This window comes from Kryptolebias marmoratus, linkage group LG24 (assembly GCF_001649575.2).
Source record: "Kryptolebias marmoratus isolate JLee-2015 linkage group LG24, ASM164957v2, whole genome shotgun sequence".
In the NCBI taxonomy this organism is placed as follows: Eukaryota; Metazoa; Chordata; class Actinopteri; order Cyprinodontiformes; family Rivulidae; genus Kryptolebias; species Kryptolebias marmoratus.
The window spans coordinates 7,816,078-7,831,042 of NC_051453.1; the positions used below are offsets into that span (position 1 = coordinate 7,816,078).

Below are 14,965 nucleotides of genomic sequence, written 5' to 3' on the forward strand. Positions count from 1 at the left end.
TTATTATTATTAGGTTGATGACAGAATAATCGGGCTAGCACTATGGGAAAAATGTTTTTTTAAATCCCATCATACTAGGATTTAAATAATTCTTTGGTACGCCCAATCTGTTCTAGATGGAAGTAAACTAAAATGTGAAAACTCATGAGGCAGAAAATTGAATTAACAGCAAAGAAGCAGCTTTTGTGCACAGAACAGACCACTACATGCCTGTAGTAATGGATGTCACAGGATGGGGAAGCACACTGTCAATGGTTCACAGTATAAGAGCATGGGAAGCTTAAATACAAGTGGAATGCACTAACACTACATTTAAGCTCATATGTACATATTCTTTAATTACATTAAGCTGAAGATGTCAGATTTGAATTCATACAGTTAGGAGGTAAACAGTGAATTTTCTATTTTATGAAGCTGCTACTTTTACTTTTTTTAGTGATATCACATTTAAAAAGAATCATTTCTTTAAAACATACTTTCCTCTAGGTTACTTTTGTCTAGAAAAAAATATAAGAAAAAAAAAAGTTTAGGTTTATGCCACTTTTGATGAATATTTATTTAGCTAAATTCTGGCTCGGAGTATTTGTTGGGAATGACTCTCAGCTCCAAGCAAACCAAATTTGAGCACAATATCTATAAAACTGACAGAACTGGACCTCTTTTTGTGTTTGCAGTGATGGCTGGAGGAGCTGTTTAGGACACCGGAAGTAAGGTAAGTTGCGCAGGAAATGACGTATCTTTATGTTTTTGTTTTTTTTAAATGTCAAGCTCGTTCGGCTGCTTCAAACTACACCTAAACCTGCCCAGTGACTTCTCCCAGCAGGCGACGTGTCCTTTGGACATTATTCGCTGAGACAAGCAGGACAACATGCAGGACTAGCCGGGGACCGACGGACTCCGCTCAGGATCGCGTCCGCGGGGGACACAAGGAGGATGGTGTCCTAAAGAGTCCACGAGATTTGTCAGAAGGACAGAAGATTACAAGCGCCCGAGCAAACAGGATGGATATTCAACGGAAAAAGAAGCTGACTTTCTTCACCATAGGACTAATTTTTCTTTTTAGCGGCGTAGAATATGGTAAGATGTCTTTTATTTTTAAAATGACACGAAAAAAAAGAAAAGAAATCATGCCATTTAATAAAAAAAGGTTATTTAAAGTCCTGTCCTGGAATGACAGGAGGTATGCATATTTCAGATATGACAGCACGCCCTTAAATTTCTAATGTATTTGTCAAAACGCCTTTTAAAAGAATAAATACAAATCAGTGGAGGGGGTAAAATGTTATGTTTTAGGAGCTAAAGACCAGATTGTTTTTTATTTTTTTTTAATAACTGTTGGTATCACTTAATAAATAAAACCCAACTAGGCATAAATATTATGGCCAAATAATTATTTTATTAGCCTATTGGTTGTAAAACGCATTTATTTAAAAATATAAAATAAAATCATTGCCAAAATGGGATTTTTTTTTTTTAATCAACATGGACTAACAGTGAAATAAAATCAAAGGAGTACACTTGAATTAATTTATTTCTTGCTTTAATATTGACTCTAACTGGTAGGTCAACACTTTTAAATTGAAAATGTCTTTTTTTTCCAGTTTAAGTCTGAGAAAGAGGATCATAGATTTGTGTTTCCATGTTACGAACATAAATGCAAAGCTGCTGGGAGGTGCTGGCGATGAACCGAGCTGTCCCCCTCTGCTCAGAGGAAGTTGGTCCAGATGTTCAGGAACAAAACCTCCACCGTTGAGGCCTTCCACTGCCTGGACTCTGCTGCGACATCCCTGACACAATCTACCGCCCGGCCTGTTTTACATCTGCTTTGGTTCCAGTCTGCCGCAGGAGCTTTTGAAATTGACACTCTCATTCTTCACTTAGGAGTTTGAAACAACCTTTTTTGGACTAAAAAAACAATTTGGTGACAAGTCAGACAAATTCTTCACTGTTTGATCATTAAACCACAAGATCACTGAGTCGCTCGTCAATGAAACCAGGAAAATCCCAATTTAGTATTCAAGCGCACGAGGGAGGATGTGTCTGGTGAGGTAATCTTTTACACGGTTATTGCTGTCAGGGTGACAAAATAATTGTGTTACTCAGGCGACGAGAGAGTTTGAGTAATCACTTCCTCTGCTCCATTCTGCACGAGCACGCTGCGTTTAGTGTCACCTGACCACATTATTGAGTTTGGAGTGGATTTGGTTGGAGCCGTCCTTTGTCTGTGTGATAAGAGCTGCAGGCTGACAGAGACAGAACCACCTCTGTGGCAAACCTTTACCTTCACTCAGCAGGACGATAAGATATAATGTTGCGACATGATGACATCAACTAATCACTTGCTTCGCCCTCATTTTTCCTCGTCTGGAGACGTTTGTTCAAAGCAGAATGTGGGCTTACATGTAAACGTAGACGGACTATAGAACCTGATATCTTTAGATATCCGTAAAGCCTTTATATTGTTGTTTTTTCTAATAAGTTGAATGTTGTCACTGTAACTCTGCCTCTTTTAAATCCCAACTAAAGTATCATTAGGGATTGGGGTCTGGCCCCCACCCTGAAAAAAAACAAACAAGTGACTTCTGTTCCTTCTGTCCCCTCAGCTGTCATATTACCCACCATATGGAGGTATTTGCAGACTTTAGAAGCGGCGCCTTATTTCTTGGGTCTGGCCCTGTCGGCGTTCAGTCTGAGTGGTCTTTTGGCGGGACCGCTGTTCGGCCTCTGGTCAGACAGAACCCGAACAACGAAGAAAATCATTTTGGTTGCCAATCTTTTTGAGATCGTCGGTGAGTCCACACCTCGCCACTCTTACCGCGTTCACCTGTGAGTGGGGCACTTTGAGCCCCACGAGTTAGTCAGCCGTTCAAAATGAAAGTTTGATTGTATTTCCCTGATCAGGTAACTTCATGTACTTCATCGGCTACTCCAAGTGGCTCTTACTGTCAAGCAGATTAGTAGCAGGTGAGTCTGTTAACGTTTTATATGCAGATGACAGAATTTACCTTCAGATGATACCTTTATCGTCTATTTATTTATATTTTCAGGTATTGGTACAGGCGCTGGCTCATCCATCTTTGGCTTCCTGACTCGAAGCACGGCTCCGGAGGACCGGGCCACTGTTTTTGCTGCTGTCATGGCGTGCCGACAAGCTGGCCTCCTGATTGGTTCGTGTTTCTGTGCTTTTTTTTATCATAATGATAAAGATTATTTTGTAAGAATTTAATTTCTTTATCTTTGTTTGATAGTAATGACAGTTTTAGTTACAAACAATAATAATAATGGAAAATGTTTTATCTGTTGCTGTCTTTATCCAGATTATGTTATGGTGTTTGAAACAAACATGTGATTAAAGCTCAATCTTGTTTTTAACACAGGTCCTGCATTTAACATCTTTCTGAGGCTGTGTAATTTTCATCTTGGTCCTTTTGTTGTCAATAAATTTACTGCTCCTGGGGTAAGGATTAAACCATATCGGTGTAAAATCTAAAATAATATCCAAACCAAACAGGCATCAACACTCCTCCTCTGTCTCCTGCAGTTGTTCATGTGTCTGCTGTGGATGCTTCTTCAACTGGCGGTTGTTTTTATGTACTGGGACTTGCCACCCCTGGAAAAGAGGAGGGCTCATGACGGTCCAAAGCTCAGTAGAGGAGAGGACACGCGAGGGTCTATGGAAGACGAGGACGAAGGCGAGGAGGAGGTGAAGCCGCTGATGTCGTCCCATGAGCTGATGGGGTCCTACGGCTCCGTGGTGACGTCTCACCGGTGCAAAAACCACACCTCTTCTGTCTCCAGCACCTCGCTCAATCACATTCATTCTCATCCTGCCTCTCCTGAGAACTCACACAGCCGGAGGGGCCTTCAACAATTCAGGAATTCCAGCATATTCCGAGGTAGCTGGCTGGTTTGATTCTTAAAAGATTAAACTTTATTTAAAAACAACATAAGCCTTTTAAACTCCGGAAACATCAAAATAGCATTGTCTAGTTATTCATTAGCTACAAGGTAAAGATTTACGGCAAACTGATGTGGATTTACAGTTAGTTTGGTATTAATATTGTAAATAGGAGAAACAAATTTATGTAAAAACATTACCATTTCTTTTTAACCACCTTTTTTGACTCTGCTGTTAATCTCCTTTTCTTTTTTTTGCATCAGAATTCCTGAAAGAAGAGGTGATTGTGCTGCTGTCTGCTCAGTTCATCACCCTTTTCAATCAGACCGCTCTCGAGGTGCAGTGAAGTTAAAACACATCTGTTCAAATCACGACTTAACACCAAAACTCAATCTCTTTTTTTTAGAGTTGTAAGAAACTTGAAGCAAAACTGTTTGGAATTACAAAGATCCTTAATTTCAGTCTTCATCTAAGTGCTACATTCTTGTCTTTCCTGACTCATTATCCAGCCTTTTCTTTATGAAGACTTGGAGACTAAATACACGTCTGTCTTCCCATGTTTCCATCCATTCTCTCCTCAGACTATGGTAACCCCCTTAACCCAAAAGTATTTTAACTTCGGGGAGCTGGAGAACAGCGTGATGTACTGCCTCTGTGGTGTGGTGGTGATTGCTGGATTCCTGTTTGTCCGCTGGCTGAGCGGCCATGTAGCGGAGCGGGTGGTCCTCGCCATTGGTCTGATCATCTGCAACATCTCCTGCATTTGGTGCCTCATCTTCCTGGCTAACCCTTCAGGTCAGACAAACCCTTTTGGCTCAAAAGCTGTCGCTCCATCTGTTGAGTTTAGGGTGCATTTTTAGCAGATGGATGTTAATGACAGTCTCTCTCTCTCTTGTTGCACTTTTCTGTAGGTGGGTTTTCATGGCAGCTGACAGAGTTCATCATCGGGGTGTTTCTGCAGGTTTTGGGTTTACCGTTTGTGGCTGTGGCTCAGGTTTCCCTTTTCTCCAAAGTTACAGCTGAAAAAACACAAGGTGAGAAACAGCACCATCTTGTGGACAAACGTTCTTAAGCATTTTTGTTTTGTGTGGTTTTTTTTTTGTTTTTTTTTGCTTGTTTGTTCTGTTGTTTTTGCCTGTGCAAAATATCTCACAAACCAATAGATAGATTTTTTAAAAATCAGTTTAATGAAATTATTAGAGGGGCAGCTACAACTGATTAACTTTTGAAGTCAACCTTATTCAAGATGGCCGCAACAGCTAATTAAACTTGGCAGACACAAAAATGGCTATAACTTGGTGAATTTTACAGATTTTGAGCTAAAATTTGGTGTGGTAGTAGCTGAGAGTCACCCCCAAAACATACTCTGAGCACTAACAAATTGCTCAAGATCTTAGTATAAAACTTTGCTATTAATCTTTAGTAGCCAACACTGTATGCTTGTTAGCAAAATATCTAATGAACGACTGGACGGATTGTAATGAAACTTTTAGAAAGTAACTATTAAATGTCCATCTACAGCTGGTTATCTATTTAAATAATTTTACAAAACACAAATCTGGCTATAATTCATGCGGTTTTGTAAATATGTATATGAGGTACAATTTGATGAAGTCGTAGCTGAGCGTCATTCTCAACACACACTCTGAGCGTGACACTGTGCATGTTTTTGTTTTGAAGATTTAACCAAATTGGCAAACTCTGTCTCAACATGAGCTGAATTTAATTGAAATTCTAGCATGAAAGGAGGTGGGCGATATGTATTTCTTCAGAGAATGATATGCCTTTAATTTCTTCTCCAGGATGATTGATAAACCGTTAATATGTTTGTCTGTGACTGACCCTGCAGGTTTCAGTCAGGGCATACGCCGCTCGGTGGGGGGTCTGGCTACCATCCTGGGCCCTCTGTGGGCCGGTGGTCTCACTGACAACATGTATATAATGATGGGCGCAATGGTGGCACTACTGGTACTGCTAACGGTAGGTACAAATCCTACTGAGAGCAGAACAAAAAGACTGGCTCCAAGTCATGGTCTCTCACTGTTTGTACAACCAGGAGAGTTGTGTTAAAGTTCTAGTCTAAGTGGAATCTTTTTAACTACTGCCCATCCCTATAATTGCTACTCTGGACATTTTTTTAGTTTCCACTGAGTTTTTGAACAACAAAATTATAAATGTGGCTCCTATAGTACCCCACCCAACCATTAAATTGGTGTTTTTCTTCAGTGCTGAAGCCTCAGCAGATAGCCCCCTTTTATGGGTCATTTTCATCAGTTTTTTTTAAATAACAACTGGTTATTTTTAGTTTAATTTCTATAAATGACAGTGATATTTCTAGTCCCAAAAGGGGAACATTATGGAAGTCAGTATCAAAACAATGAGACCAAAAATAGAAGCAATGGTCAATTTGTTTTACTATTAACTTTTTTTTCATTGTATTTTTTATTTTGTTTTTCATATTAAAGCAGAATTAATTATTTTTCCAATGCAGTTGATGTTAGCTTTCTCATACAACCGGCTGCTGGAACCTACGGAGGAGCAAATGGACGCTTCAGAGAGCTGCGCTTAAAGCTGCAGGTGTTCGGTGCAGGAAAACATCTGAGGTAAAGTAACTTTAGTTTTCTTTTTTTTCCCCCTTTTATCTTCTTTTAACATAGCATGTAAATTATGTGTAGAATTTGGACTTCCGTGGTCAGAATCATAAAACAGCGGTACATTTTTTTCAGCAGAAAGAAATCAAAGATGATGTATTTTTGGCATCCCTTGCAGTGTATTATATTTCTTCAAAGATTGGTTTGATCATCTTGTTTGACTTGATGTCTTAAAAAAAATCAGGTATCTTTTATTCACGTAACTATGGACAGTCATACAAATTGTATTATTGCTTAAGTGTCCACATTCAAAAATGTTCGGTCAGATTAACTAATCACATTTATTTTCATTTGAATATATGTGAAATCTTCAATTTATTGTCAAGATTCACCTTTATTGTAAAAAATGTATTTACTATTATAATTCTCACTCTGGCTACCTTTTTAGGTTGAACTATAAAGATCAAATTCACAAGTATCTGATCCAAGTTTTCATTTTGTCTTTCTTAAAGCGCAGTCGGAGTTTCCTGCCCTGCCTCAGTCTGTGCTGGGACTTGTGTGTCGGGTGACAACTGACTGCTTCCAGCTCGGGCTGAGCCGCTGTCGGGTAATGGACTCATACCGAGTGTATTTTTACAGCATATTTCCCATGGAAATAAAGAACCGTGCTGACAAGGCGTAAATAAGGTCTGACGGAAATTGCTTCTATCAAAAGTATCCACACGGTGCATTTGTCATTCTGCACATTCTGTGAATGCATGAAAACATGCTGTCCTGAACAAATAAACTTTCTTCTTTGTTGTTAATGTTGCTGAATGAGTTTAATTCAAGTAATTAAGTACTTATTAATGTTTTACCTGCAATAATTATGAAAGTTTTATTTAGATTTTACCGTTAAAAGCAAAATTTTAAAAAATAATATTTACAATTTCATCTGCCTTGAAATTAAATTAAATGTTAGGCCGTATATTTGGTAAAACACCATATAGGAGTACATTTTTTATAAAATCAAACTGGGTGAAACTTGTTTAAAAAACTTGGAATAAAATGTTCCCACTGAAAGAATAACTATGTTGTCTTAATGATAAAATATGGTAGTAAAATAACGCATTATTCATTTTCTGATGACAAAACTGCAGAAATGAGGATTCAGAAAATAGAAAATGAGAAAAATTAATATTCTTTTTTTGAGTTGTCAGTACTTTTTTACCTGAGCGTATCAGGTGTCTCTTTTCAATTCCTTTTATTAAACACACCATTTCAGGTGTAACAAAAAAAAAATCACTGTTTGTTTTGTAATCGGCACGGATTACAGCTGTAACTAATGCATACCTGCTTGATTTTGTGCTCTGTGGTTTAACACAATGAGTAGCTTTTGGCTTTCATTGTTATAGATATATATATATTTTTTTTTTGCCTAAACTGACCATATTTTAACAGTCAACAATTTAAAACAAGTTTATTTGCTCTGGCTTGAAGCATAAATAAATTAAATGTATATTTAATGGAAAAGGCCTTTAAAGCTTAAGCCTAAGGCCTCAATGTTGGTGTTCTAAGGTTTAAGATTAAGTCAAATTTGAAGGTTCACCTTGAAACTTAAAACTATCCTAAAAAAGTTTTCTCTGTATGTTTTTGGCCAATGAACAAACCAGAAACAGTAAAACTTAAATGTACATTTATGAGAAGGCTAAAAACACGTATTATAATAATATACTGACTGAAAAATGATGTTATGGGTGCAAATCCTGAGAAAGACATGTCATCTTAAACTTTTCAACTTGACTATCTGAACGTTTTTTTATTGTTTTAATTTAAATCTATGCTCTGATTTTTGCAAGTTTTCAGTTTATAAATTGGACTAGAATAAATGCTTAGAATATTTCGGAATATTTTCTTTTATAACGGCCTTAAGAAAAAAGAAATCCTGAAAAATAAAACAGCCTAAATGTGTGAGTTTTGTTTTATCTGTTGTCTCACTAAGAGCTCCCAAAGCAAAGTTTTGACAAATTTAAGGGAGTCCATATTTTCAGCTAAATAATACAATCATTTTGTGATTTCAGTGAAAATATTAATAGATCAGTGGTGTTAAACATCAAACTCTATTTAAATAATCGGCCTTTTGTGTATTATGCTAAATTAACAGAGTTTATGTTAGCGGCCTTGTTTGATTTGTAGGAATTGCTTGAATTAATGCTTGTTTCTCACACCAGTGGGCGCTCTTAGACTTTCATATCTGTGTGGAACAAGTCCAGCATGCAGAGGGATCTTCTGCTCTGTGTTGTTTAATATTAGGGGAGTAAAAAAAAACTGCTGACAAGTTAAATGTATTATTATTATTATTAGCAGAAAATACACATAAATCAAATAATTTAAATATATTCACACAAGCTCTGAAAATGTAATACGACAGAATGACACTAATATTTTATTATTTATTAGGAATAGATTAAGTGGATTACTTGTGAGTGCAGAATGACTTTTTAAATAAAAGAAAACCTGAAAAAAAGGAAAAACTTCTTCTCTACTACAGAGTTATGTTTTATTTACTCACCATGTGTGTGTGTGTGTGTAAGTGTAATGTCTTTTTTTGGTAAAATTTTTGGAGACCTATAAATTGAAATAAATTAAAAAAAAAATGTATCAGGGAATTTATCAAAAAGCTTTTTTAATGTGTTTATTTTGGTGTAGAAGTGTTTGTGCAAACTAGTGGACACAAATACTGTGTAAAAAAAATTCTATTTTTCTTTTTTATTACATTTATTTTAGTGCGATAAAGTGGAAAATAGTTGTAGAAAATAGCTGGAGGTGTATAGTGTTCATTGAATTGTGTAAATAATTAATTTTGTTGGCAAAACATTTTTAAAAATTCTACGAAACTTTGTGATCTTTAGGATTTTTGATTTTGTTTTGTTCAAATGTATCATGCATTATTTTTCAAATATTATTAGTACAAAAATGTAAAATTCTAAAGTGACAATAATTGTAGGCTGAAGTTTAAATTATAGTTTTATAAAGGAAATTAAACAGACTTAAAATAGAACATTATATACACTGTATAATATATATATATATATATATATATATATATATATATATATATATAATTATTTGGAACAAAAATAATCCTAAAATCTCAAACAATGCCTTCCACCCTCAGTATATAACCAGATATAAACAAACTTTATATTATTAATAAAAAAATTAGTAAAATTTATTTGTATTTTGTAAAAAATAAAAGTTTATTTTCCTACTTCTTTTGAGGAAAAAAAAAAAATCTCTAAAATAATCTGAAACTGAACAATTTTTCCTTTTTTTTGGTTTTTGTAATAAAGTATATTTTTGTAAGTAAAGAAATGTACAAATTTTTCAAAAACTATAAAATGCCACTGATTGAGTAACATTTTGTAGTTGATCCTTGAATTTGTCCTGTCTTCATCTCAATAATCAATGCTAAATATTTTATTTAAAAAAAAAATGGAGGTTAAATTTTAATAACCAAAAATTGCTAAACAATCAAGTGGTTTAAAATGATGTATATGAACAGAAGAGTGTTATCCACTTAAAAAATAAAAATGAAGAAATGGTTATGGAATAAAGTAACCACACGTTGAGACATTTAAAAAAAACAAAAATAAACTTTAAACCAAAATGTTGTACAAGCTTCTGTTTGGATCCATCAGGGGTCGCTGTGACGTCGCCAGCAGACACGTAGAGACGAGTGTGTGTGATGCTGATGATAACACATCGCCTCCATGGTGACGTGGTGGCGAAGGGGCGTGGCCTGTTACCGTGAACTTTAGTTGAACTCGTTTAGCGTTGGGCGGGGCCAGCTCAGAGATGTTACGACACGGGGCCAGTAACAGAGATATTTTGGGGTTTTGCTTTTTTTTTTTTTTTTAATTCAACTGAATCCCTTCACCCATCTCACACACAGTTCCAAAACACAGTTGGCCTGGAGCGGCACTCTGACCGACGAGTGACCCTGCGTATCGGGGTCGAAAGTGCAGAACACGTCATGTGTCATAACAGTTTTCTGGGTAAATTCGGCGAGCTCGCTCCTCCTCTTTCCTCTCCAATCACGGACCGATGCAACCAAATTCAGCTATGCTAATGGACATGTGAACTTTTGGTGAACTCGATTTTACCTCAACCAGATGGGCCAGCGAGGGCAGGTGAAGTTTAGTGGGACTTCAGTGTTTATTGTCAATTTCATTTTATTTTTTTTAAATCTCCCCAGGCTTGAACACTGATTGACCCTCCGAAATCTAGGTTGGTATGAGATGAGGCACTATGACTAGGACTTTTTGAGACATTGCAGCTTATCCTAACACGTGAGTTTCCTTTTGTGGAGTGGGGACAAAGCCCAACAAGACCTAGAACTGAAATGATATCGGGCCACCTGTGCTGAACGTCTGATTTGACCCATAAACGCTTAATAAATGAGAAAAGCATGTTTCCGGTGAGGAGAGAAAGAGAAAAAGACAATAAAGTCTGCATGAGTAAGCTAGAACAGTGACAAAGGAATAAAGACGGACTTTCTACCAAGCGAAAAGCTTGGATTCTGCATGGGGCTATTAAAGAAATAGTCTGGTCATTTTTGAAGTTATGTTCTGTTGAATAGTCGTCAGCAGTTATCAGCTGTGACATCAGTCACAGAACAGGGTGGATGAAGAAAAGGGCAGAAGTCTTTCTTCAGCTTGGCTTCAGACAACTAAGGATTTGGTTAAGGTCAAGAAAAGATCATGGTTTGAGTTCAAGTTCAGCCTTGAAAAACGTTTTCCATTTTGAGAAAATGGATTTCACTGTAAACATTTAAATTCCTAAAAAGTTTCGTAAAGGGTTTCCACAGCTTTTGAGCACCAACAATCCCTTTTTCAACATGTCTGCTCTCTCTCGCATTTTCATTAAGACGTGTTCAAATATACCTTTGAAGTGATTCTAAGGCTTTCCTAAAGGGAGAAATATCACTTTAGAAAACAAAATACCTTTTTTTTTTGCCCAAAACATGAAATATTTACTTTTTGCACCGGTGTCACAGGCTTCTACTGTTTGTGGGGAAATAAATCTGCTTCATCCACTGTCCAATAAAAAGCATGGCGCGGACACGGACGTGTGAAAGCGTCCTGAGTGTCCCTGCAGAGATGGCACTCGAGTTTCAGGTTAATAATACATGCGTCACTTCCAAGGTGCGACACTTCAAATGCGAGGTGGTTATGGGAAAAAAATGGGACAAGCAGAGTGCTGGAGTTGTGGTACCAGGGATAAAAGGATGCACTTTGACGGCAGGTTTATCGAAGAAAAGGGGAAAATACAAGACAACCTCATGCCTAAATTATACTGTGGCCCAGTTTCCTCTGTTTAAAAGGTCATGTTCAGATTCTGACTCTGTTTGCTTGATGTAAAAAAACCTCCACTTTAAGAGGGGAAAAAATGAACTCCATCTGTCACCCAGGGCTGTTTGACAGTCGTTTTTTCTTCGTCAGTGGTCTTATTGGAAACGCATAGTTGTGTAACGTCTTTTCTACCTGAATGAATAAGTGAGTCGGCGTAGATTTTAGCCGGGGCACGCGGGGCTGGGTTGCACAAGCCAGCTAGCTGCTATGGAGACTTCTATTTTGCCAAAATGGGTCATTTTCTTTCAGACAACTTCATAACTAGAAGTTTATTTTAACAACGTTTTGCCCCTTTTTTTTTTTTATTTAAATGTCACATTCTTACTTTCTTTTGGACTTCTGACATCTCACTTCATTTGAACTGTGATTGTTCGGGGCGGCACACAATAAATCCCCTTTTTTTCCCTCCTCTTTATGAACATTTCAACTACAAAATGCAGCTTATTTCGTTCAGCTTTCCCTTTTTCATTTGGATGATGTAGCCTATTGAATGTGTGGCTCAACTTTTTAGGATTTATTTTACAGAAAGGTTTGTTCTTGAACCACATGTAAAGGGAGACCCAGAGACATGAGCTGTAAAAGCTGTTTTTTTGTCACAATGAACCGAGAATTAAAAGTAAAATAATCTGAAAAAACAAGAATGTAACAACAAAATATGAGCAAAATGTAATTTCCTAGATAAAATATTGCATATTTTATTAGAATGTTAGAGAGCAGACATAATTTATTGCTTGGGATATCATCTATATTTCCTATTTTCTCCCCATATCTCTATTTTAATTGCATCCCGACTCCTTCCAGCCTCACCAGGTGCCACCAAACCAGCTCCCACTGGCCTCACGTGTCCCCTGTGCTCTCAGAGAAGAGATTACCGGCCCATCTGCATCGCCCGAGTCAGGCCACGCTAAGCCGATGGGAGCCCTGCTCAGCAAGCCGCTGCCGCAATTGTTAACCCTGATTAACTTGATGTGCCGCTCCGTTGAGGGAACAGTGTGAAAATCAAGTCAAAGCCATGACCCAGTGCCCTGCCACTGAACCGAAGGGAAACTGGGCAAACTCAGGGAGGGTGAATGAGAACTGCATACAACGGGAAGAGGAAAAAAATAAAACAAAGTGCTTCTACTAGAGTTGGTGTAAGCTGGGAACAAGCAGAAATACATGCGCTGAGCACTGTTCAGTCCAAGTTGGGGATTTATTTATTCATTCTACCTTTAGTTTTACAAGCCACACATTGAATAAGGGCTTATTTCTTAGCAGGCTTTTTCATAAACATATATAAACATGTCAAAATGAACAAATTTACACCATTAAAAAAACATAAAATGAGAAGAGAAACGACTTATATTGATACTCTGGTTGTGGAATGGGACTTCATGCACTGTGATAAAAAAAATAAGCTCTATGTAATAATTTCTGTGCTTGATGCACCAAATAGGTTTTGTAAGAATAACTGAACCTTATAATGACATAAAAAATACCTTCAGCTCCTGCCCTTTTCTGCTGTGACCTTATAAGACCTTATATGATCCTATAAGCTGAGAGGGAGCTGTGTCAGCACGTTGAAGGCAAACACAGCCTTCCATTCGATTCCTGGAAGCTTCCTTGCTCCATAATTTACCTCCAGAAACACTAACCATCCCACTAAGATGTCATCTTTCATACTCATTTAGTAAAAATGAGAAAACAACAACAAACAAAAAACAGCCAACATACAGATATGCTTCATGCTCCAACTTTGTTGATTTGATGTCATACATGTGAGTAGCTTTAACGAGGAAAAAAGTCTTGCTGTCTCTCTGCGGCAAGCAGAAATATGAAGAGAGCAGAGATCAGATTCCTTTTGACCTGCAGGTGTGATCACACCCTGAGCACAACATCAGACTGTCAAGCTTACCGTTTACCAAATTCAGCCAGTCTTGCGTGAGCTTTGATGGAGAATATTTTTACATGGGGAGGGTATTGGGTCTGATATTGACGTAAGCAGGAGAACGTTAAGAAAGAGAGCCAGCAGGATGGGGGAGGGCAGAGGAAATATGTTGCTCTGCAGAGAGCAGGGTCCTGCAACTTGCTGGCATTACAAAGGATTGACCTGGGATTAAGCGCAGCAGCAGTTTGATTTGATTGGGCAGAGTTGTGTTGTTAAATTGCTTATTAAATCCAATTAGAGGGGGTGGAAGGAGACAGAATCGGGGTGGCTGGGATTTCAACTTGCTACTCAAAAGGAGGATGGCGTGCCGATGGGAGCAGGTGACAAAGTCCAGCTCTGAACTCCTGACCCAGCTGTGGGACTCCCCTCTTCTTCACACCTTTTTACTCCCCTGTGCTCCCTGTTCTTTTTCTTTTTTCTTTCCCCCCTGATGACTATTCACAGCTTTCACCTGCGACTCCTGTTGCTCGGGTCTGCCACATCGAGGTGTGAGTCGGCTGGACATGTGTGAGACACAGCTGTCACGTCAAAGAGCAATCAGTCTGACCGACGCCGAATTCACTGTTAGGCCAATTGATGTCTCATCAAATTAAAATGAATACATAAATAAATCCAGGCAGAATGTTGATCTCATGTGAAGTAGACTCACTGCAGTCACACTAAGACAAACACACAGAATAACAGCTGAAGGCTTTTTTAACGAAGTCCTTAATAAATTATTACAAAAAATAGAAAGAAATATTACCAATGAACAAAAGCTGCTAACCAGATATGAAAATCTATTTATATTTTCTGTATTTTTTCCATTTACTCTTATTTTTTGTCTTAGATGCACAAACAGGAGTGCATTATGAGTGAAGTAGTGACTCATGTGACGCTCACTAAGTCTCATTTGGTGTGGTGGTGTGTGACTTCCTTCATGTTTACTACAACACTGCTGCTTCAACGCAGATTGTTTTTCCAACTCTCCTTCCACTGTGTGTCTCTGATCAGTGACTCATGCGCCGCGGCTCCGAGAGGCCCGTCCTGTCTCATCTAAATCCACCTCCTCCTTGTCAGAACATTTAACCGTCATCGGAGGATCCGTTCGAAGAATCCCTCAGAGCTGCACGGTTTGTGGAATTAAAATGACTGATATTTAAAACACATTAGGGGG

The 14,965-nt window shown here is 37.8% G+C and overlaps 1 protein-coding gene across 3 annotated transcripts; it reads left to right on the plus strand.

The window, feature by feature from the left end:
- Window positions 1-757: 757 nt before the first annotated feature.
- Window positions 758-9,005, plus strand: mfsd8l1 (major facilitator superfamily domain containing 8-like 1). Of its 3 annotated transcripts, XM_037974338.1 has the most exons (13): window positions 940-1,077; window positions 1,602-2,043; window positions 2,604-2,789; window positions 2,902-2,964; window positions 3,048-3,167; window positions 3,378-3,457; window positions 3,542-3,896; window positions 4,162-4,235; window positions 4,480-4,693; window positions 4,810-4,932; window positions 5,748-5,878; window positions 6,390-6,501; window positions 7,007-9,005. In XM_037974338.1, the coding sequence occupies exons 4-12, from the start codon at window positions 2,910-2,912 to the stop codon at window positions 6,465-6,467; spliced, it is 1,230 nt and encodes a 409-aa protein (XP_037830266.1). In that variant the 5' UTR covers window positions 940-1,077; window positions 1,602-2,043; window positions 2,604-2,789; window positions 2,902-2,909; the 3' UTR covers window positions 6,468-6,501; window positions 7,007-9,005. The 3 variants fall into 3 exon arrangements, with proteins under 3 accessions (XP_017268815.1, XP_017268816.1, XP_037830266.1); XM_017413326.3 differs by lacking the exon at window positions 1,602-2,043 and having other exon boundaries at window positions 758-1,077; window positions 7,002-9,005; XM_017413327.3 differs by lacking the exon at window positions 1,602-2,043 and having other exon boundaries at window positions 758-1,077.
- Window positions 9,006-14,965: the final 5,960 nt, after the last annotated feature.

Bases quoted from the DNA above. Each gene is read 5' to 3' on its own strand.
- mfsd8l1 (XM_017413326.3), top strand. From the start codon at position 1,002: ATGGATATTCAACGGAAAAAGAAGCTGACTTTCTTCACCATAGGACTA. The intron at 2,790-2,901 runs GTGAGTCCACAC...TTCCCTGATCAG, and splicing joins CAATCTTTTTGAGATCGTCG to GTAACTTCATGTACTTCATC. The intron at 2,965-3,047 runs GTGAGTCTGTTA...TTATATTTTCAG, and splicing joins GTCAAGCAGATTAGTAGCAG to GTATTGGTACAGGCGCTGGC.